The sequence below is a fragment of the Thalassophryne amazonica genome, chromosome 12 (genome assembly GCF_902500255.1).
Source record: "Thalassophryne amazonica chromosome 12, fThaAma1.1, whole genome shotgun sequence".
Classification (NCBI taxonomy): Eukaryota; Metazoa; Chordata; class Actinopteri; order Batrachoidiformes; family Batrachoididae; genus Thalassophryne; species Thalassophryne amazonica.
The window spans coordinates 100,727,859-100,752,462 of record NC_047114.1 but is presented as its reverse complement, the minus strand read 5'-3'; the positions used below and the strand labels follow the sequence as shown (position 1 = coordinate 100,752,462).

Sequence of the window (24,604 nt, the reverse complement as noted above, 5' to 3'; positions counted from 1 at the left end):
TGCAGAGTGTGTGTGTGTGTGGGGGGGGGGGAGTTGCAGAAGAGAAGTCGGTCTGTGTTTAAAAAACCAATCACAAATCAAACTACTTATGATATTCAACTGCCAGCAAAGACTATTTTAGGACAGACAGAGAGTTCAGACCATCTATCCTGCCGACATCAGACCTACTGTGAGCCGGGGGGGGGGGGGCTGTCACAGGCCGAGTGATAAAGGAAGAGGTGGAAGGACAGAAGTGGATGGTGATGTTAGGGAGGCGACGGACATTTGGGATCCCTCAGTTCCACTTGATCACCTCAGGAACAAGTTAGGCAGCTGTTCTGGGGTGAAAGACAAACATTTTCCCATGATGAGTATGATGGAGGGACAATTCCCTCTTTACAGCTGAAAATAAGACTGAATGAGCCCATTCCTGTGAAGAAGACTTACATCCCAGTTCTCAGGGAACTTCATAAAGAAGTAAAAGAATACTTGGAAGATTTGTTAAACAGGGTCTGGATCACTAAATCTAAGTCATCATATTCTAGTCCAATAGTCTGTGTCCAGAAAAAGGACGGAGGACTACGTTTGGGCTGCGACTTTAGAGAGTTGAATAAAAAATTAAGACCCGATCGACACCCAATCCCCCACATACAGGATATGCAAAATAGTCTGAAAGGAAGTGCCTGGTTTTCAGTCCTCGACCAAGGGAAGGCGTATCACCAGGGCTTCCTGGAAGAGTATTTTGCTCCCTCACGGCATTTGTTACACCATGGGGTTTGGATGAATGGGTAAGAATTCCATTTGGCTTGTCCTCAGCACCAGCAGTATTCACAGATCTATGGAGGAGTGTTTGTGGGGGTTCAGGGATGATATTTGTCTGCATTACCTCCATGATAACCTTGTCCATTCAGACTTTTGAAGATCACTTGTGACCTGAGGAACGTCCTTCACCGTTATCAGGACCAAGGGGTGAAGCTTACTCCCTGAAGGTTTGAGTTCTTCAAGCAGCAGGTATGGTTCCTTGGCAAACTAGCTCCTAAAGAGGGCTGTACTATGGACCCTGCTGACATTGTCCCTGTGCAGGTTTTAGAACATCAGCAACCCACCACTGTGGGAGAACTGAGAAAGCTGCTTGGTTTTATTTCCTGTTACTGCAGCTTATATTCCAACCTTCTCCCATATAGCTGAGCCTCTTCATGACTTCCTTAATAATGACTGCAAGGACCAGTGAAACCGACCGCAAAGAGACAGGTTAAAAAGAAAAAAAAAGGGGGTGTTGGCCAACTTCCTTCATCCCATATGATGAAGGGGGGCACCTTGAGCATCATATAGTTTTTGGCCAACTTATTGACTTTCTCTCCCAGCCCCCAGTGCTCGGTTACCCAGATTTCAAAGAGCCTTTTATTGTGCATCTGTGATGCTTCACAGGAGGGGCTTGGGGCGGGTGCTGTATCAATGGCAACAGGACAAGCTCGTGGTGATAGCATATGGCTCCCAGGACGCTTACAAACCCTGAGAAGAACTACCATCTTCATTCAGGGAAGATGGAGTTTCTTACCCTGAAGGGCCATATGTGAGAGGTTTCAAGATTATCTGTATTATTCGCCACCATTTACTGTCTATACAAACAATAATCCCCTTACTTATGTGCCTCACCACCGCTAAGTTAAATACCACCATGCAGAGATTGGTGGCAGAACGAGCTGATTTCCAGTTTGTGATGAAGTATCACCCTGGGAAAGCCAATAGGGGTGCAGATAGTCTCTCACGTATGCACTTAGATATGGAGCAATATATGAACAAGTGCACACAGGATGTTAATCCTGAGATAATGCACTGTGTGGTGCAGACAGTAAAAGTCCCAAGAAAATGAGCCATGGTTCTGCCTGCTCACCATTTCCACTCTCATTAGTGAAGCAGATGGAGAAGTCACCTCAGTAACTGAAAAACCAAAAGCGGTGCTAAAAGTGGCTCAGGAGCAAGATTCTGTGTTTGGAGAGGTGTTGCGTATGGGTGATTCTTAGACTACGGGCACTTATTATGTCCTTTGATCATATTGTATGAAAAACAGAAAAAAGGGGAAATTTCACACTTTTATAGTTATCTTTACAATGAAAGTGTGTTAAGAAATTTGTTCTAGTAGTCTATGATGACTTTTTTCAGCATCATTATATGCAAATATTGCCGTTTTGTGCTTGTCCCACACCCAGACTTTTGATCTTCAATGATAAAATGAATGGTAAAGAAACGTTTTTTGTAATGTTTTAAATATCTCTGAATAAAATATCAGTAAAAATAATCAAAACATAATTGGGGTATTCAATGTCATACAACTGTTTGTTGTTATGTGTCGACGCGGGTTGAGGAGCGGACCTGCGTCTGACGGAACCCAGCGCTAAAATAACCAGAAAGCGGTTCCAATAACAAAAACAATTTATTTTTCACCCTCTGGTGCATAATAAGGTGTAGAAACTAAAACAAGCGTCATTCTGGTGGAGTGAAGGCTGGCATGCTCTCCAGCGCCCAAAAGGATCGAAGCCCGGCGCTTCTGGACTCACTGTTACCGCTAAACACCCCCCAGGTGGACACGACAAACCGACTCTCTGCGAAGGATAGAAGAGGTGAGGTAAGTCAGCAGTTACAACTAATATCCTTCAAAGACACACACTATCAGTAACACATTCAGGTCTGTATTTTAAGCTTATGCAAATGAGCAGCTTCTCACAACAGGTGGAGGATCACTTGTCCGCACGCCACAGCAGTGAGAAGCAAGCTGCACAATTCTCATCACAATTCAAATATACTGCGTAACAAAATACCAAGTTACTGTCATCAAGTAGTCAAACAATTAATCACCTCTGATGTGTGCTGACAGCATGTGTCCCTCACCCTTCCTGCTTCACAGGCTTGATGTTTCAAACCCAGGCGCGGTCCTCAGCGTCTCACAAACGAACATCACAAGGTCGAGTTCCCGGCAATTCTGCTTGAATCACACATGGCTTAAATGCAGAACGCCATCTAATTATCTGCTTCAGCTGAAAGTCTTTAAGGTTGCATGTGAGCACCATCCACAGGTGCTGCACATAATGTTGATGAGGGTGAAGGACTCTTCAGCCAGCACCTTCTCCACAGACAAATCAGTTTTCATGCCACCTGGAGAGCAAAGAAAAGAAAAGAACACCAAAATGTCCAGCCACACCCCCCCCCAACACACAACAGTACCCCCCCTTAACGGGAAGCCTCCCGGCGACCGAACAGACCAGGCCCGAGAACAGCACCTCCCTCCTGGGTCCTCGTCAGGAAGCAGACAGCACAACGCTCCCAAGGTCCACCACAGACAGCAGGACAGGGCACCGCAGCTGGAAGGCCGGCTGGCATCAACAAAAACCCCAAAACAGTCCCTAAGACAATCCAACATACAAGAAAAAACATAAAACCCACCCAAAACCTCCCCAGGGGACCGTCCCATCCAACCCCGGGAAGAAAAGAAAAACTCCCAAACGCAAAAACCCAACACAGCCCCACAAACACAATAAAAACATAGATGCATAAAGGAAAATAACAAACAACCCCCCCAGAACGACCTGCAGAGCCCAACCCCCCCCCCCAGAAGGCCTTTACCGCCGGTTCCAGGAGGAATAGCCAGAACCGGAATCCCACAAAGGTCCCCAGGTATACATGGAGCAAACGGCGCCCCCCCAGAGGACCGTACCATCAAACCCCAGGAGGCACCCTCCCCACAACCCCGGAACCCCAGACCCGGCCTCACCTGGCTAGTCAGCCCACAAGCCAATTCCCCCCCAGAGGAACCGTCCCATCAACCCTGGAGGTGGAACCCGAAGGAAACAAAACAAATCAAAATGCAACCCCCGGAGGACTACCTGAAACAACCCCGGGGGCAAATAAAACAACCATAAACCCTGTTACCTTCCCCGGCACCCCGAAAGACCCCAGGTCCCTCCCAGAGCCCCTCGGCGGCTCAATTTTGGCGAACGGCTCAAAACATTAAGCCGGGGAAGGGAACAGGAAAAACTAACCCAGCCCCAACCCCGAGGCGCAGCAGAAAACCGGAAATACGTCCGGTGCCCCAACTCGACCATACCCCAGCCTCTCGGGAGGGGTGGAACTACCGAAATGGCGAACGGCAACAGATCGGCCCACCCCTCCGACTGAGGTATGTTCCCGCTGCACCACACCCCGGCAACACCAATGACGAACGGTACAAAGGCACACCGAGGCTGGAGTGGAACCGGGCCCTAACCAAACCAAGAAAAACACCCTAACACCCCCCCCCCCCCCCAGGTGCAGAGGTCTTCTGAGAACGCTCAGCGTGACCAACCTGCACCACCCCACAACCCACAAGACGAACGGTCTTAGGGCAAGTGAGGTTGGGGTTAGGGATGTAGGGAAATAAAAAACAACAAAATAAAACGACCCCAAAACCCAAACAGAAAATACCTAAAAACACATAAAAAATAACGATCAAGTGAGCCCAGACGGGCTTCTAACTGCCTAACGTTCACTCCACCAGACACGCCTCTGACTCCCCAAACAAATTATAACCCCTATTCAAAGAAAACAAAACATTAACCCATACAAGTTTTTTTTTTTCTTTTTTTTTGTGTGTGTTATTTTGCCTGTCCCAGAACACCTGGAGATACGTCACCATTATTTTTCTTGACGCTTATATGTCGGGGCAATACAGTGGTCTCTGCTCGTCCGAGCTGCATGGGCTCGTCAGTAAGAGGAGCCAGAGGTCCCGTCGGAGGAGCCCCAGTGGGGCGAAGAAGAGGCGGCCCAGATCTGTGTCGGGGAAAGCCCCAAGACGAAAAAACCCGCTCTGATGGCCGCCCTCTCTCACATCCACGCTCCTTCATCCGATCATCTAGACGAATCACCAACGATATTAGCTCATCTAAATCGTTTGGCTCGTCATGGACTGCCAGCTCATCTTTTAATGACTCATTTAACCCATCTACAAACACTCCTCGTAAGGCTGCGGCATTCCAACCTAACTGAGCAGAAAAAATCCGGAAGTCTACGGAATACTCCGCCGCACTCCGCCTCCCCTGCCTGAGATTCAGCAACCGTTGGGCAATGGTATTCGTTTTCACTGGATGGTCAAAAACCAGTCGGAACTCCCGGGAGAAATCCTTAAAGGATCCTAACAATGGCGAGTTGTTACTCCACAACGCTGTGACCCAAGCTAAGGCGTCACCTCGGAGCAAATTTGTCACATATGAAACACGGCTCCCATCAGAAGAGAAGGAAGCCGGTCGCTGAGCAAAAACCAGAGACCATTGCATCAAAAACGAAGCACAGGCTTCAACGTCTCCCGCATAAGGCTCCGGATGACAAATAATCGGTTCGGACGCCGAATCTCTGGGTGACGGAGTTATCTGCACCGGTATCGATGGTGCCGCAGCTGGAGTAGCAGGACGCGGAATGGCTTGCGCTGCAAGCTCTGTAACACGGGCGTCTGTTTGTTTAATTTGGTTTGCGAGAAGCTGTAATTGCTCCCATATTTTCTCCAAGCTGGGTCCATTATGGAATGGCCGGGAACTACTGTTATGTGTCGACGCGGGTTGAGGAGCGGACCTGCGTCTGACAGAACCCAGCGCTAAAATAACCAGAAAGCGGTTCCAATAACAAAAACAATTTATTTTTTCACCCTCTGGTGCATAATAAGGTGTACAAACTAAAACAGCGTCATTCTGGAGGAGTGAAGGCTGGCACGCTCTCCAGCGCCCAAAAGGATCGAAGCCCGGCGCTTCTGGACTCACTGTTACCGCCAAACACCCCCCAGGTGGACACGACAAACCGACTCTCTGCGAAGGATAGAAGAGGTGAGGTAAGTCAGCAGTTACAACTAATATCCTTCAAAAGACACACACTATCAGCAACACATTCAGGTCTGTATTTTAAGCTTTATGCAAATGAGCAACTTCTCACAACAGGTGGAGGATCACTTGTCCGCACGCCACAGCAGTGAGAAGCAAGCTGCACAATTCTCATCACAATTCAAATATACTGCGTAACAAAATACCAAGTTACTGTCAAAAAGTAGTCAAACAATTATCACCTCTGATGTGTGCTGACAGCATGTGTCCCTCACCCTTCCTGCTTCACAGGCTCGATGTGTCAAACCCAGGCGCGGTCCTCAGCGTCTCACAAACGAACATCACAAGGTCGAGTTCCCGGCAATTCTGCTTGAATCACACATGGCTTAAATGCAGAACGCCATCTAATTATCTGCTTCAGCTGAAAGTCTTTAAGGTTGCATGTGAGCACCATCCACAGGTGCTGCACATAATGTTGATGAGGGTGAAGGACTCTTCAGCCAGCACCTTCTCCACAGACAAATCAGTTTTCATGCCACCTGGAGAGCAAAGAAAAGAAAAGAACACCAAAATGTCCAGCCACACCCCCCCAACACACAACAGTTGTGATTTTTTTAAACAAAATGTAGTTGTCCCACACTATTGCCGTAATTTCCACCACAACACTGTAATGTCCCTTTAAACAGTTTGTATGAAAGATTGTTTGGGTAGTTTCTATGGACATAAACAGTGACATCAGAGCACATGTATATAGCGCGAAATCACAACAAACAGTTGCCCCAAGGTGCTTTATATTGTAAGGCAATGGTGTGATGGAAATTACATTTACAAGGACAATAGTGCCCATAGTTAAAGAATCACCAAAGTGTGTGTGGCAGCAGCATTGTGAATGGAACTTTCTCTGAATGCTTCCTGTGTTGAACTCTGCTTCCGTCTGGAGTTCAGCAGCAGCTTTGTCTCCTTCCTCAGTCACTTTGTCTGGTTTTTCTTTCTTCAGTTGTCAGTTAAACGTCCTCGACCTTCATCTCAGGAAGTGACACTGATGCTGCGTCGCTGTCGTCACAATAAAATGTGTTTGTCTTCAAACACGTCAGTGTGTCAAATAGTTCAAAGTATCACAGAGAAAGGCACTTTATATTGTAAGGCAATGGTGTGGTGGAAATTACATTTACAAGGCCAATAGTGCCCGTAGTTAAAGAATCACCCGTATGTGGCGTCAAACCAATGGCCAAAAGGTGAGAATCAGCTGAACAGCAAAACTGTTGCTCTGTTCAGACTAAAACACAAACTGTCCACAGGGGACGACAAACTGCTTTACAGAAAAACAGCATCCCAGAGAACTCCACAAAAACATGGGCCACCTAGTGGTGGAGACAGTGATGAGTGTGATCAGGGTGCACTTTGCCCGCTTTGCCCGGGCTGATCCCCGTCGTAACAAAGTTGCCCACACTACTGCTGAGAAGATATTTGGAGATTTTGCCCTCAGATTTGTTTTTCCCGCACGTCTCCATCATGACCAGGGTAAGGAGTTTCAAAATAAACTGTTTGCAAAGGTCCAGGAGTAAAGTGGTGTGCAGGGTTCTCGAACAACACCCTACCACCTCCAAGGGAATGGACAGGTGGAGCGATTTAATCGTACTTTGTTGGCAATGCTCAGAAATTTGCCTGAAGTGGCGAAAGCAGACTGGAAGACCTCTTTGGCAAAAGTGGTTCATTCCTCCAGCTGCGCACAGTGAGGCTACGGAGGATGCCCCATATGTCCTGTTATTTGGTCGCAGTCCAAAGTTGCCCATTGATCTGATGTTTGGTCTAATGACAAACGAACAGAGCTCATCTCACCAGGACTTTGCTGAACAGTGGAGGGTGAAAATGACTGAAGCTTATAAATTGGCCTCCAACGCTGCAAACAAAGAAGGGATGAGAGGTAAAGCTCTGCAGGACAAGAAGATCTGTGTTTACTCCCTGGATCCAGAGTACTTGTTCAGAACTTAACAGAGAAAGGTGGGCCGGGAAAACTGAGATCGTTCTGGGAAGACAAAATGTATGTCGTGACCCAGAAGAAACACCCAGATAGTCCAGAGTATGAAATCCAACCAGAAAATGGTAAAGGACACATTCAGATTATGGACAGAAACTTGTTGTTACCATGTGACTTTCTCCCCTTGGAAACAGTGGAGCTTCTCTCTAAAGAGACTGGAAAGAGAAGGATGAAGGAGCAGAGAGATGTGGACGCACAGCGCGGCACAGCTGATGATGATGATGATGGCTGGAGCACCATCATAAGACTGCAAGCTGGAGCCAATCAAAGTCACAGCTCACCTGTTTTTTACTCTAATAAGGACAGAACTCCGGAGGGTGAGAACCAAGACTTTGACAACGCAGCAGGAACCGGAGGGTGATGGTAGGGTGGAACCAGACCCGGCTCAGGCAGACCAGGACCCGGGTGAGGTGTCGTCCCAGTCCAGCTCCAGTGACCAGGAGGGTTCCATCAGCACTCCTGTGAGAAGGTATCCTTTGAGAATGAGAAAATGAAGAGTGACACTGACTTATGGTAAGTTTGATCAACCAGTACTTCACATGTGTAGAGGATATGGAAAAGATGGGTAGCAACTAGAAAAAGTTATGGTTCATAAATTATAGATTTGATCAGTAAAGGAGTCGTTTTAAAGCTGTTATTAAAGTGATTAAAGAGTTGATTAAAATGGACAAAAGAGGACAAAATGTCTGTGTTTAAAGCAGGCAAAGGCACCACATATTGGTTAACTGTGTAGTTTATGACTATGAGGAGAACCTTACTCAGTTTCCAGTGCAAAAGGTTCCTCACCCTAACTTTAGAGGACTGTCTGGCTTCAGTGAAAAACTGGATCTTTGGCAACTTGTTGCTTTTGAATTCTGACAAGTCTGAGATGGTGGGCACTGGTCCTGCAGGGCACGGGCATCAGTTGGACCAGCAAACATTAACCTTGGACTCATGTGTTAGTCATCACAAAAATACTGTGGTGACCTTTGATCCCACACAGTCCTTTGACCTTGACGTTACAGACGTCACTAAGAATGTTTTCTATCTCCTCTGTAATTTGATGGATTTGACCTTTTCTGTCTGCAGCAGATGCAGAGACTTTGATTCCTGCCTTTGTATCTTCCAGACTAGATGACTTTAATGTCTTATTTTTGGGATTATTGCAGAAACCCGTCAGAGGTCTCCAACTGAACTCACTGTTGATGATGATGATCCACTTTAAGGGTTCATGATCTTTACCACTTCATCATGTGGACTCATTTCCTCATCATGACCGTTGGACTTAAAGTTTCTGGATGCTTCATTCCACCATCTCTGTCTTGCATGTTTGACAATTATTTGTGGTGCTTTGTTCAGTTTATTTTAGTCTTGTCATTGGTAGTTTGGTCAAAGCAGATGGTCCCCCCTCTGGGTCTGGTCTGCCTGAGATTTCTTTCAGGTTTGACCTGACCTTTGTGAGATACTTTAGAGGGACTTATGTTGTGATTTGATGAAAAATAAACTGAAGTGACAAAAGAATCGATCACTGTGACTTTGTACTTTCACTGTGACAACTTATTTTGTACTTTAACACATAAACGTCTGAGATGCAGATGATTCAAAATACAGATGTTCAAATCTTGACTGGAACTCAAACGTGTGGTCATGTGACCCCAGTGTGAACTTCTCTGCACTGACTGTCCATCTGAGGACAGAGTTTAAATGATGTTGTTGCCTTTTATAACTCAATGGTTGAGCTCCAACCTATATGGTTGAGTTGGTTCAGCCACATGTGACGGGACGTCCCCTGTAAGACTCCTGTGTGGATTGAAGTTGAGGAAACAAACAGCAGGTGGCAGAGCGTTTTCAGCTCATGCACGATGCCGTGGAATCATTTATCAACTGAAGCTTCTGAAACTAGACTGAAGACTCTTCTGTTGTTGGCTGCTAACAGTTACTGATCAAACCAAGTCTGGTCTGATCCACCACAGGGATCTGTACCGGGTCCTGGATGGAAACCACCCAGAAGACAATCGGTCCATCACCACTTCTGGAAAATAGCCATCTATTTACTGCAGACAAGTGAAACATGGACGTGTCCTTGACTTCTAAAAACAAGAGACAGCAAGTAATAAGTGTAAAAGAATTATCAGAAAACCAAGATGGAGAAAACAAACACCGGGGACCTGAACCAAGACAACACTCTAAAATCATCATGTGAGAGAGATGATTTCCATTAACTGACATGTAGAGATGAGTGTCATCAGCATAACAGTGGAAAGTAATTCCACATTACTGCAGTATTTGTCCAAGAAGTGCTGTCAACATCTTGCCAGGTCATCTTGCTAATCTCAGAGTCTGAGGACCCAGAGACATGAATGTGACTGCTGACGATGTGGCCGATGATTTGGAACAAATGATTTCTCTGTGATACTTTGAACTATTTGACACACTGACGTGTTTGAAGACATTTTATTGTGATGGGAGCGACGCAGCATCAGTGTCACTTCCTGAGATGAAGGTCGAGGACGTTTAACCGACAAATGAAGAAAGAAAAAAACCAGACAAAGTGACTGAGGAAGGAGACGAAGCTGCTGCTGAACTCCAGAAGGAAGCAGAGTTCAACACAGGAAGCATTCAGAGAAAGCTCCACTCACAATGCTGCTGCCACACACACTTTTCATTTTACTAACAATTCTAGAAGACAGTACTATTACTCTGGAGTACAAATACCACAAAACTGCTTCTGGTATCGACAATATCCAGGAAAACCACCAGAGTTCCTCCTGTTCATCTCAGTTTTGAGCAGCACAAGAGCAGCAGAGTCTGTGAAATCAGACAAAAGGTTCTCAACTAAACTGTCTGAAGATAAACGTGGTGTGTATTTGGAGATCAGCAGTACTGCAGTGACAAACAGCGCCACCAAGTGGACACACAGCATCACTCAGAACTCTGTCGACAAAAGCACTCAAATATTCAACACCAAGAAGATCCAGATTGCTGTGGTGTACCACAGGGGTCAATCCGAGGGTCTCAGTACAATTTAAACATTGGCTGTCACATCATTTGGCAACACAACATTCTCCCTTTTGCTGATGACATCCTGTTCTATCTTTCTGTACTGATGGCAGTCGCTCTGTTTTTCTCACAAACTTTGTGTTTACAGCTGCAGTTCTTCTACCAGGGTTCCACCAATCACACATTTTCTTTCCTGACTCAAACTCAATAAAGTGCATAACAATGTCCACTAGAGGGAGCCACACAATGTTTGCCATCAATGGATGATGTCATGTTGACGGTTCACCAACAGATGATGTAGATGAAGGTCCAGATGGTTCAGAGTCTCAGTGTTCTTCCTCTCTCTCCTCCCCTCTCACTGCAGACATGAAACACTGGCTGACAAACATCCTGATTCTGACTCTCTGGCTCGGTAACTCTTTAAACCTACTGATTGTTCTCCTTTAATCAATCATCTTTATTGATTCATCTCTTCCTCTGCATGTTCTGTTCTTCCCCAGAGTGTAAAGGAGAAGACAGAGTGATCCAGCGCACAGCAGATGTCATTGCTGTTGAAGGACACCACGTCACACTTCAATGTTCCTTTGAGACCAGCGACACAAATCCTTATTTGTTCTGGTACCAACAAGAACTAAATGGTTCTCCAAAGTTTATGCTGAAACGTTTCAGTTTTGGAGGAGGACAAAATGCTGCAGAGTTCAACAAAGAGAGATTTGATGCTGAAGTCAACAAGACATCAGTTGATCTGAAGATCCAGAAGCTGCAGCTGCGAGACTCTGCTGTGTACTACTGTGCTCTGCAGCCCACAGTGACAGCAAGCAGCAAAAGAGAGGACAAAAACACTACACAACCACCACTAGAGGGAGTCATTGTACAAAAACACTACACAACCACCACTATAGGGAGCCAGTGTGCAAAAACACTACACAACCACCACTAGAGGGAGCCAGAGTTGTGTCTGATCTGTTGTTTCATGGTGTGGAGTCGTTCTCGAGGAAGAGTGTAAAAGTGTGTTGGAGGTTAAGTGAGCGTCTGACAGGGTGATGAGTGTTAAGTTCAACATTGAAGAGGTGATGATGAATGTCATCACTGCATATGCACCACATGTAGACTGTGAGATGAAGGAGAAAGAAGATTTTGCTAGAGTTCACTGAGGTTTTGGAGAGTTTCTTCTCTTTCATTTTCGTGTCCTTTCACCTTTTATTTGTTCTATATACCAACATGTGCCAAAGTCAACACCAAGGATGAGTTATTGTTAAATTTGCTGATGATTCTGTTATTGTGTCTCTTTTAAACACTGATGACCAAGACCATGGCCCTGTGGTGTCACATTTTATCAGCTGATGTAATTTTTCTTTTTTCGACATCAATGTGAACAAGACCAAAGAGACAATTGATTTTAGGAAAAAAGCAGGAAGGCATCTCCCCTGTTGTTATTAATGGTCTGGCTGTGGAAATTGTACAGAATTATAAATATCTTGGGACTTTTATTGACTGTAGATGTAGCTTTGAGCATCAGATTGACCAGGTATGTAAAAAAGCTCACCAACATGTATTTTTTCGTAAACTCTGGCATTTGGGCAGCACTTTTATGAAGATGCTCTTTTGAATTTGTTCCTAGCTTTTCTTTTATCTGCTGGTGAGGGTTTTTATGTTTAAAAAACATAAACCGTCTGCATCGTATTATAAATGACTGTAGTAAGATTGCTGGTGCTTCCTTAAATGACCTAATGTCCGTACATAAACACAGAGCCGTTAAGAAGTCGTGGCTGATCCTGGATGATCTCAGTTACCCGTCACACGCAGAGTTATATCACTGTGTGGGGATTTGGCAAATTGACGCTCCACAGTTGCAGGCAGGTGCCCCTGTGTGCTGACGTGCACAGAACAGAAGCAGTGACAGAGGTTCGGTGGTTGTCTCCTGTGTAACAGGGACAGACGTGGTCTTTGCTCTGCGGCTCCAGATGGAGCATCCTGCTCCCCCCTTCTCCGCCTCCACAGCGTCGCCTCTCTGGTGTCAGGATTTGAGTTTGTCTGCTTTTACTTCTTGGCTTTGAGTTGTTTCAGTTACTTTCTGTTTTGTTTATTCTCTTGCTGGGGTTTTTCTGTCACTTTCTCTCTTGTCGGTCTCTGCTGGCTCTTGGTGGTGGGTGTTTCCCTCTCTCTGGCCACACCCTCATTCTGGTGTGTTCCACACACACCTGCTGTGTATTTAAGCTCCTCATTTTGCCTTACTCCCTCTCCAGTTTGTAGTGCCTTGTGCCTCTTTCCAGCTCAGTGTCTTGTATTTCCTTGCCTTGCTTAGGTTGCCTCATCGGGTTTTTGACTACCTGCCTGTGTACCTCGACCACGCCTAAGCCTGATGATTTTGTCACTGTTGCTCTTTTGGGACTGCCTTTCTGTGTACTGAATCCAGCCTGTTAACCAAGTAAACGCTTTGACTCCACTGAGCTGTGTACCTGCATCAGCATTTGTGTCCAGCCCGTCTTGCCTGTCAAACTTGATATCTGGCAGAGCAAAGTTCACTGAGGATGCAGCAGAACCAGACCTCCAGAGAACAAGGCAGGCAGCTAGTTTATAAAATAAGAGGACAGACAGGGTGGGACAGCAGGTTTGAATCTCACCAGAGAGGACAGCAGCTCTGTTCACATTTCTATCTGAAGTGACTTCAATCTGAGCTTTTTTCTCTGCCTGCTGGAGTGTGTGTTATCCAATTTTTACAATAATTTTCCAGCAGCTGGAAACTCTGTTTGTTGTCATGTATATTGACAAAAGAAGAAGAATTTTATTAATCCCAAAGAAAGTTGTTTTGCCAGAGTGCTGAAACAGTAAACCATGTTTTTTTTAAAAAGCAGTGAGGTCATTGAGTACAACATGTTTATGCAAAATGACTGAAGACACTTGCACAAGCTGTTGACAGTATTGCACATAGCTCTAAGTAACTGAAAAACTCTGATCGTCATGTATTCATCCTGCAGAAGGGGGAGGAGTTATAGAGTCTGATTGCCACAGGAAGGAAGGACCTCCTGTGGTGTTCTCAGTGGTGTCGGTCTGTGGCTGGAGGGGCTCTGACAGGACGTCAGTGTGGCATGCAGGGGGTGGGAGGAACATTTTTTTTTCTACCCAGACATGTATGGGTTCATACAGCTTGGGACTCCGATGAGGGTAGTCGCATCTCCTCCACTCTCCCTTATCTCTCTGCTTTTAACCTTCAAGTCCCTACTTCAGACTGAATTCCTTAAATTATATTGGATTCTGGATCTATTGGACTACTATTGGATTAACCATGGAATTGATCAGCTGGTCTCTGAACGCTATTGACACCATTTTTTCTACAAGAAGGTCAGGACCGGGGGATCCTGCCTGCCCAGATGGAACGTATCCTGCGGGCTATGTCGTCAACTCCTGGGGGTCTTGGCGTGTTGCATGCTTGCCGTCTTAATCTGTTTAAGATGTCGAGGATTTATTTATTTTTGGTCTCATGGCAGCAGGGCTGGTACTTTTTGGCTTATGTGCTGCCCTGATCTACCGGAAAATTGGCAAGACAGCGGCATCAAGAACCACGGGCCCTCGCTTGTCCATCATGATTAACGAGGTTGGCAAGGCAGTGCATTCTCAGATTGCGCTGACTCTTGAACTCAGATGCAAATTGGATGACACCTTGGAGCTGATGTGTGCCTTGCCGGTGAATATTCTTAATTCATAATTTGGAATATTCTTAATTCATAATTGGGATTTGGCTGTTCAAGTGGAACTGTTAAAAAGTGTTTTTCACTGCTCAGCTGCAACACTACAGGCTATCTAACCTCAAGGTCAATTGCCCACTGTTTACCTCCAGAGGAATTTATTCAGGCCTTGGTGAGATTATTCAGCTCCATTCTTATCTCAACCCACAAAGACAATAACTGACTTACACATGGACTGAAGCATGCTCCAGTTTCTTCTTTTACCTTTCTTCCTGCCCCCCCCCCCCCCCCCGCAGCAGGCCCCCGTTCTTCCCAAGCTGGCAGGCACGTGACTTCAGTTGCAGCAGCTACCAACACACTCACATCACCTCAATTTGGAAAACAGATTGTTTCTAGTTTAGTGCACATAAACAATGTCAAATGTATATGTGTTTTCCTATTTCTGATGTGTGCCATTATTCCGGTAAACAAGTAATAATTGTGGATTGATTGCTGTTTGTATGTGGAATGTGAGTGCGGAAATCTCGTTGTAATGACAATGACAATAAAAGCTATCTATCTATTAGAAAGAGCAATTAAAGGGCTTTAAAACAAGACTACTTTTATTAAAATCTGTTAACAAATAGCGACAATAGAGTGAGAAAAGCAGCACAGTTTGTCATAATGCAGTTGTTTAGTGTGACGTAACGCATCATGTGATTTTCAACTTCCGGCTCCAAACAAAAAAGGCGCGCCGTTATTAACATTGAGAACTGCACTGAGACGATCTGATCAGGCTGCTCTTACACCACTGCACACAGACAACAGCATTAACATCGCAACATAAAACTATTTGTATATTGTGCCTAAAACTCTCCTGGATATATTAACTGGGTTTTTTTAGATGTTGTTACTGTGTTTGTTTTATGTAAAAATGTCAGAAGCTCAGGTTGTTTCTCTGTTATTTTCAGTGGGAGTTGCTGTGAGCTGCGATCGCTTCCTGTTCATGTCGTTCGGGGAGAAAGTGAAGCTTGCACTTTAACGTCGTGTTTATTGTAATAAATAATTTTTATTAACAAACAGACATGTATATTTTACCTGTGCATAATAAAATATGTCAAGTAAAAGAAAAAAAAGTTTTATTAAGTGTTCTGACCATAGAACCAGACAAATGCAGTTAACGGAGGGACGGAGGTTTGCGCACAGTGTAAACACAAACTAAACTTAAACTGTAAATCCTTAAAAGGATCAAACAGACGTAACTTTAATTATAAACTTGGAGGTCTTTGGACCCGGAAACAGATTTATCACATGATGCGTTATGTCAGCGCTTAACAACTGGATTTCCCCAAATTTCTGCATTTTACATCATAAAAGTTTTTTTTTTTCCACCCACACATGCATAGGTTCATTGGAAAGAGCTTTCAAAGGGCTTTAAAACAAGCCCACATTTATTAAAATCCGTTAAGAAATAGCGAGACTAGTGCAAAAAAAGCTGTCAGTTTATTATTGATGATCTGCACATCTCCACCTTAGTAATGGCGCCTTCCTGTCCTGAGCGACGCTAATAGATTAAGGCGCCATTCCAGTCTATATTTCCATGCAAGAACCAACGCCAGCTAGCAGTTATCTTTCACTAGCTAGGTCGACTTCCCACGCCGTTACTTTTATAGCTGTTTTTTTTGGGGGTTTTTTACCCGTTTAATACTTTTGTTAGTTTTTCATTGTTACTGCTGTGAATTTTAGGTCATTATTTTACTCGTGTGTAAATCTTAGGAGTAGCTAGCATTTTCACTAGCAGTTAGCTTTCACTAGCTAGGTCGACTCCCCACGCCGTTACTTTTATAGCTGTTTTTTTTTACCCATTTAACACTTCTGTTAGTTTTTCATTGTTACTGCTGTGAATTTTAGGTCATTATTTTACTCGTGTGTAAATCTTAGGAGTGGCTAGCATTTTTGCTAGCAGTTAGCTTGCGTTAGCTAGTTCACCCCCCTCCCCCGTTTCTTTAATACTTCTGTTACATTTTTAGTGTAACTGTTGAGAATTTTAGCTTAGTACTTTACTGTTTTATTCTTTGGAGTGGTATACTCTTAGGAGGGTTTTTTTTTGTATTTTTTACTGTTCCTACAAGTGTAATACTTCTGCTACTTTTTCAGTGTAACTGCTGTGAATTTTAACTCATTTATTTACTTCTGTGTGAATCCTGTGTTAGCCTTAGAAGTGGTTAGCTTATTCATTATTGGTTAGCTCGTGCTTGCTTGACGACACTCTTGAATTTCTTAGTGCACAAAGTACACGACTTTACACCCTCCATAAATCCTGTGTGATGTTGGCAAATAGAGTGGCTCTTTTAGAGAGCCATGTCCGTAATTTAGAAAATCTTCTTAACTCAGTGGAGTTAGATGTTATGGGCACTGCACATGAGGTTAATGTTGGGGTGGCTAGTGTGTCCATTAGCATTAGCCTAGAAATACCAGCCGTGGAGGATGGCTTTCGGACTGTGGCTAGGTGGAGGAAGCCCCGTAGGGCTTGGTGCCCGGTTTTGGTACCCCGATCACACGCACCACTGCGAACTGTGAATTGGTTCTCCCCCCTTGGATTTGCCTGATGTGAATTCTCCGAGCCCACAAGTGACTTCCAGTCCTGTCTCCCGGCTGAAACACCGGACTTTAGTGATAGGGGATTCTATCACCCACAAAGTCAGGTTACAGACACTGGCTGAGGTTAAATGTATTCCTGGGGCCAGAACTCCTGACGTTGCATCCCATCTTAGGGTGCTGACACTGCAGAAGGGAAGACAGACTAAGGAACATGACATGAGATATAGTCACATAGTTATTCACGTCGGCACCAATGATGTCAGGATGAAGCACTCAGATGTCACAAAAAGGGCATAGAGAGGACTTGTGACCTTGCCAGAAAAATGTGTCGGCATCAATTAGTAGTCTCTGGTCCCCTCCCCTCCCGGGGTAAAGATGAGGCATTTAGCAGGCTGACATCTTTAATAGGTGGCTGGCGCAATTTTGTACACAGCAAGGCTTCAGCTTTATTGATAAGTGGCCTTCATTCAGGGGCCACCATGGCATGCTGATGCCGGACGGCCTCCACCCTACTGGGGAAGGCGCCGCCATCTTGTCTGTGAACACAGATACAGCTGTACAGGGAGGGTAACATTAAGAATTTACAACAGGCCACGGAGCAGATGATTAGAGACCCTGCAAGGCTTATGACAAATGTAGGTGTTGAATCCATTAGCTTAGTGGGGAAATTAGTGCAGAAAATCCACTATGGTGATAGTGCAGTTTATCTGCCAGGGAGGGAAATTCAACAAGTTGAGACGTGGCATGCTTCTGTAGATGTGTCCATAAAAATCATAGAGGGATATGCTTTGCAAACTTAATACCATTACTACATTGGATGATGTTGAAATTGAGGATGGCAGTTGGCTGTTCCAGCAAAGTCAAAGATTTCATGTCTGCTACCTACAACTCGAGTGGAATGTCTCAAACCTAAACCTACTTCGAGGCATCTTATATATGCTACTCTGGAACCACCTGTAAACCCAAACAGTCCAACTGTCAACTCCACTGAGGTCCTTACTCTGTGTCTCATTAACATAAGATCACTATCCTCAAAATTATTGTTGGTTAATGATGTAATTATTGATCATCACTTAGATATGATTGGGTTATGTGAAACCTGGCTTAAACCTACAGCTGTCCTCCCCTTAAATGAGGCCTGCCCACCAGCATATACATTTAGTCACGTCTCTCGTGACGCAAAGCAAGGCGGGGGTGTTGCTCTTATTTATTAATCTAGGTTTAGCTTATTAGCTGTTGGGGGTCACAAATATAACTCGTTTGTGCATCTGATTCTCCGCTCTGCTCAAGAAATTACGCATTGCCAGGGTCAGAAGAATAAAAATCAGATGTATTACTTTTTCACTGTATATAGGCCTCCTGGCCCATATTGTGAATTCTTAGATGAATTTGGTGCATTCGTTTCTAACTTGTCAACTAGTGCAGATAATATTCTGATCATTGGTGACTTTAACGTTCATATAAATAAGCCTTTTGATCCCCTCTGCAAATCATTTATGGAAATTGTGGATGCATTAGGATTTCAGCAATGCAATTCAGGGCTCAACACACATCAGTGGAAATACCCTGGATTTGGTTCTCGCATGTGGTATTGCTGTCACGCATACTGACATTATGCTTCTTACATCAGTGGTCTCTGATCACTCAATTATTAGTTTACAGTTTTGCTGCCGTGTTTATTGAAACAACAATCTTATTTATCAGTACGGTGATGCATCAACTCCTTAACTACAACTGAACTCGAAGCTAGACTGCCTGGTTGACATCTTAGTTTCACATTTGGCAAATACCCAATCAGTAGACAGTCTTGTGGATAGTTTAAACTCAATGCACAAAACTACACTCGACATGATTGTGCCACCTTTATTAAAACCGCGCCCCCCCAAAAAACACAGTCACCTTGCTTCAGTGATTACCTGGGTGACCTCAAGCATAAGGCTAGAGGTCTAGAGTGGAAATGGCGTAGTTCAAAATTAGAAGTATTCCACCTTGCATGGTGTGATGCTATCTTAGACTATAAGCATGCATTACTGGCTACAAAGCAGACCTAGTACTCTGATTTGATCAACAAAAACAAGCATAACTCAAAGTTCTTGTTCGACACGGTGGCAACACTTATTCATGGACAACCACCTGTAGTTCGCTCTCCTTTTACAGCACAAGATATCCCAGCATACCTTAACCCAGCCACTACTCCCTGCTATTGAGGTGGGCACCATTACTGAGGTATTACCTAGATTTAAAGAATTTGATAGTATCTCACTTGGCTTGCTGACGAAACTCGTAACATCTACAAAAAGCACAACCTGTTTATTTGATCCTATACCAACAAAACTCTTTAAGGACCTGTGGTCCACTCTTGGGAAGACTGTGCTGGAAATTATTCATCTTTCTTTAACTTCTGGATCTGTTCCTAAATGTTTCAAATCTGCAGTGATTAAATCATTACTTAAGAAACCTAATGTTGACTCTAATGTATTTTCAATACATTAGAGTCAAGATTAGTATTTATAATTAATAGTATTATTAGATTATTATTAGTATTATTATTAGATTAATATTGGTAATGTATTGAACCGATATAAAATGTATCATTTTGTTCTAAAATTCTGGAAAAAGTGGTTTCATGGCAGCTCGTAGACTATCTTACTGAGAATAATCTCTTTGAGCCGCCGCAGTCTGCTTTTAGAAAATATCATTCCACAGAGACGGCTCTCACTGAAGTGGTGAATGATCTTCGATAGGCTGGAAAATCATTTTGGGATTATAGAGAGTGCCCTTGCATGGTTGACATCATACTTGACCAGTCATTCTCACTGTGTTTTGTACAGTAACACTACCTCTAACCTTAGAGACATGAAATTTGGGGTTCCACAGGGGTCTGTCTTAGGCCCCCTGCTTTCCTCCCTTCATATAGCAACCTTTGGGCACATACTGCGGCCCTTTAAGATTACCTTTCACTGCTATGTTGATGATACTCAGTTATACATGCCGATAACTGCTGGTAATCTCATCCACATAAAATCCTTAGAAGATTGCTTTCATCAGTGAAAAGCTGGATGTCTGGAAACTTCATACTTTTAAACTCTGATAAGACTGAAATGATGGTTCTTGGTCCAGGGAAACATTGGCATCAATTTGACCAGTTAACTCTTAGCCTAGGCTCGTGTGTCATACATCACACTGACAAAGTGAGGAACCTTCGGGTAATATTTGATCCTACATTGTCCTTTGACCTCCACATTAGAAATATCATGAGGATTGCTTTCTTCCACCTGCGAAATATAGCAAAGACTCGTCCCATCCTGTCTATGGCTGATGATGAGATCCTGATCCATGCCTTCATCTCTTCTAGATTGGACTACTGTAATGTTCTATTTTCTGGTTTACCGCAGTCTAGCATTAGGGCTCTCCAATTGGTTCAGAATGCTGCAGCCAGACTTTTGACACAAAGAAGAAAGTTCGACCACATTACACCCATTTTGGCATCTCTTCACTGGTTTCCTGTCCCAGTGAGATCAGATTTTAAGGTTCTTGACAAGACTGAGCGGAGGCGAGGCACAGACAGAGGCTGGACACAAATGCAGGCTCACAACGGGACATATGATTAAAGGAAGATTTAATTCAGGCCTGGGTTCAGTAACAGGAAGGCAGTCCGTGGAGCAAAAGTACCAGGCAGGGACAAGACAGAGGACGTGGTCAAAAACAAGCAGGGTCAGTACACGAGCAAACAGAGTTATCAGGGCTGAGGCAAAAAGCAGGATCCGGTACACAGAGCTGAGTCAAAAACACGGCTTGGCATAAACAGGATGAGAGTGCTGGTAAGTGAGTGAACTCAACAAACGAGCAGGGAGGAAGTGAAATGAAGCAGTTTAAATAGGTGGTAATAGGATAATGAGGTGCACGTGGTGGAGGAGGGGCTTGGAAGGGGCGTGGTCAGGTGTAAACTAAGCGGGAAAAGAGATGCTGAAAGGAGGTGACAAATGGGCAAGGAAATGACAGACGAATGGGGCGTGGCCAACAGTGATGAGAAAGTACAGGTGCAGGACATGAGAGTGCTGTGATCAGAATAAGACTGTGATAACAATGAAACTGGGTGTGAACACGTGAGAACTGAGAAGAGTGCAGACACAGAGCAGACAAGGACAGGATGAGACAGACAGGTGCAAGTGAGCAGTGAAGAGATTACCGACAAGACAACTAAAAGATCATACAAAGACAACATGAACACGAATCTAAACTTGAACAGGACTGAAAAGCAAACCAGAAGATGATAAACAGAATAATAGGAAATTAAACACTATGACAAAACTAAGCTGGAACAGACAGACAAAACTATAAGACAAACAGAAACTAAGTGATAACAAAACCTGGCATCACAGTACTACATAACAGAAATGAGAACACCAAAAGATAGGCAAACAATAACTAAATGATAAACGATGAAAACAGACTGATAGAACAAAACTAGAACGGAACTGGAACATGGCTGAAGAATAAAAGTAACAAACAAAGAAAGTGCCAAAGCAAAAATAGAACATAGAATACACATGATGAAAATAGCAATTAATAAAACAAGGCTGGGGCAGAAGAAGCAGAAGCAAATAAAGAGGGAAAATAAGGACTAAAGCCTGGAACTGGGCGGGGCATGACAGTACCCCTCCCCCAAGTGGGTGCCCAAGGGCACATGCCCAAAAACGACTCGACACTGGGTGGGCGGCCGGGGGCCCAGGACGGTGGGCAAACAGAGGCAGGAGAGCCATACCAAGGCCCAAAAAACAGGACGCCACAAGGATGACCAACAGACCCCAGAAAAACAGACAGGGGAAAACACAGACAGCAACAACCTGGCAGGCAGCCGTGGGATCCAAAATAATGCATAGCCATGGTAGGAAATAGACCTGCAGGTGGCTCAGGTGGCTGATCACGCGGCGTAACACAGGGTCTGGGCACGTGACCTACTACTGGGTCAGGAGGGCGGACCTGGGAAGTAACATCATGCAAGGGCACATCAGAAATTCGATTATGGGACGAACTGACCCCTAGGGCAGTGCCAGAGGGACAATCTGGTCCAGATTTGGGATGAATTACCCAAAAACAACATAGTGAAAACACTAACCTCCTAAGGAGGAGTCCCACAGAAAAGAGAAGCCACTGGGCAAAAAGGAGAAGCGCCATGCCGAACAGCCCAAAAAAAGAAAAACAAAGTGCTTCAACATCCCAGGTACAGACCAAATCAAACCAACGTAAGACTCCATAACACATGATATCCAGGTATATGCATAACACCCTAAGAAAATAACTAAAAAGAGACCAAAAAGAACACTCATATGCAGAATAAATGTATTTGAACAAAAACCATAAAAAGCAAAGAATCCACATTAATGAGCTATAATGCAGACAGAAAACAAAAACCAAGAGCAGACCAACAAAAGAACCAACCAGAATAACCTGTGCTTTCTCAGAGTGCCGAATGTATTGCAAAAACTGGTTAATCCAACTCTGTGGGTAATGGGGATTAACTGATGTAATCAGGGACCAGAGAGAGGACTTTAACAGACGTTGGGTGGAATTAATTTCCAGAAACCCACAACCAAACCCTGGAGAGATCCCAAGGAACAAAATTATTTTATCGAGTATCAAAGTCAAGACCTTCAATAATTGTGTGTCATGGTCATTCATGGCCCACCCCAGGAGTGGGTGTGGGGCTTTGAACAGACTATTCAATGAGGCACATGAAGAAAGCACAAAATAAACCTGTAAAAAACAGAGTTCAAATGGAAACCCTTACCAAAAAATAGTACTGATAAGTATATAAAAAGTAAACTCGAAGTATACTTGAAACATACTTGCATATACTACTTTTTGGTAAGGGAAGTCACTAACTGTCCCTCGGTTTGTGTCCTCGGGCATCGTCTTCTGAGCTGACACTAAAGCTGAAGCAGGATGAGGAGGCTCAGGAGAGGAAGGTTCAGACAGCGTGCGTATGATCGACGCACCGTCAGGCGTCAAGACTGGTTGCAGCGCGGCGCGCTGAGGTTGACCCAACCAGTGCCGCTAAAGCAACGTGCTCTGAGGCCGGTCTGACGGCTGGTGTCACAGAAGCAGTGTGCTCAGGGACTGGTCTGGTCACAGGTGCAGCTGGCACAGTGCACGCGGAAGCTGGTTCAGCCGCTGGTGGCGCGGTGCACGCGGAGACTGGTTCAGCCGCTGGTGATGCGGTCAGTTGTGGCACAGGTGCACATGACTTTCGAAGGGCTGGTACAGGTGGTAGACTTGGAACAGCCGTTGTCAGTTCAGGGAGATGCAGAGAAGTCGGGCATGAGGAAGTCCAAGACGTGAGCGCGGTTGGGGCTTCCTGGTGCCAACGCGCTGATGACGTCAAAACGGCGGAGACCGGCTCTGCTTCGGCCCGTGGTGGGCGCATGGAATCCACACGAGTCTTACGCGGCGCAGGCTTTGGTGGTGCCCGTGAAAGTGCCAGAATGGGTGCTGAGCATGGCTGTGATCCCGGTTTCTCCGGCTGAGACAGTGCGGCCGGTTTTTACACTGATGTGCGCCAGGCTGCGTCCAAAATTGTTATGTACTGTGGTCCGATTCAAACAAAAAATCAATTGGATCCTCAATGCACGGAGGAACCTGGCCCTGCTTAAAAAGAGACTTTATGTTCATAAGTTCTGGAAAAGAGTGGACCACGTCTGACTCGGTTTGCAAAAGCTGGTCAAGGGCCGACAGAATGTGACATCGGTTCTGTTGATTCGGATTGTCCTGGTATTCAAAAAATAAGTCCTTTATCTTAAATAACACATTAACCGTGTCCTGGACTGCAAACTGCTCTGTCTCTGAAGAATCATCATCGTCATCTTCATCACAGTTGCTCCACTCAGCATGGTCATCAGAGGGCAGGTGTTCAGAATACAGGTGGACCTCAGGATGTTTTATCCAGTCGGGAAGTTTTTCGCCAGAAAAAATTGCGTCCAGGTCCTGCAGATCAGGGAAAAGTTCATAAAGCCAAACATTAGCTTCCAAAAGTTCCCATACCTGCTCTAGAAAATCAAATTTCTCCTTTGGAGAATAGCAGTCACGGAAACACACAAAGAAAAACTGAATGTCATCAAAAATCCTCTTGATGGTGTCGGCATCTTGGTTCCTGTAGACCGGGTTTGAGCCTGCTGCGTCCATGTCTGGCTCATTTGTTCTGACAAGACTGAGTGGAGGCGAGGCACAGACAGAGGCTGGACACAAATGCAGGCTCACCACAGGACGTATGATTAAAGGATGGTTTAATTCAATCCTGGGTTCAGTAACAGGAAGGCAGTCCGCAGAACAAACGTACCAGGCAGGGACAAGACAGAGGACGTGGTCAAAAACAAGCAGGGTCAGTACACGAGCAAACAGAGTTATCAGGGCTGAGGCAAAAAGCAGGATCCAGTACACAGAGCTGAGTCAAAAACACGGTTTGGCAAAAACAGGCATAACAGTACTACATAACAGAAATGAGA

The 24,604-nt window shown here is 44.8% G+C and overlaps 1 protein-coding gene across 1 annotated transcript; it reads left to right on the top strand.

Moving 5' to 3' along the window:
* Positions 1-11,100: 11,100 nt before the first annotated feature.
* LOC117521344 lies at positions 11,101-23,444 on the top strand. The gene is made up of 4 exons (XM_034182641.1): positions 11,101-11,248; positions 11,337-11,696; positions 12,801-12,868; positions 23,238-23,444. The coding sequence occupies exons 1-4, from the start codon at positions 11,203-11,205 to the stop codon at positions 23,442-23,444; spliced, it is 681 nt and encodes a 226-aa protein (XP_034038532.1). The 5' UTR covers positions 11,101-11,202.
* Positions 23,445-24,604: the final 1,160 nt, after the last annotated feature.

Excerpts from the sequence above, each read along its gene's own strand:
- LOC117521344 (XM_034182641.1), top strand. The coding sequence starts at position 11,203 with ATGAAACACTGGCTGACAAACATCCTGATTCTGACTCTCTGGCTCG. Across the intron at positions 11,249-11,336 it reads GATTCTGACTCTCTGGCTCG|AGTGTAAAGGAGAAGACAGA; the intron begins GTAACTCTTTAA and ends GTTCTTCCCCAG. Across the intron at positions 12,869-23,237 it reads TGGTGTCAGGATTTGAGTTT|GTGCAGCTGGCACAGTGCAC; the intron begins GTCTGCTTTTAC and ends GTCTGGTCACAG.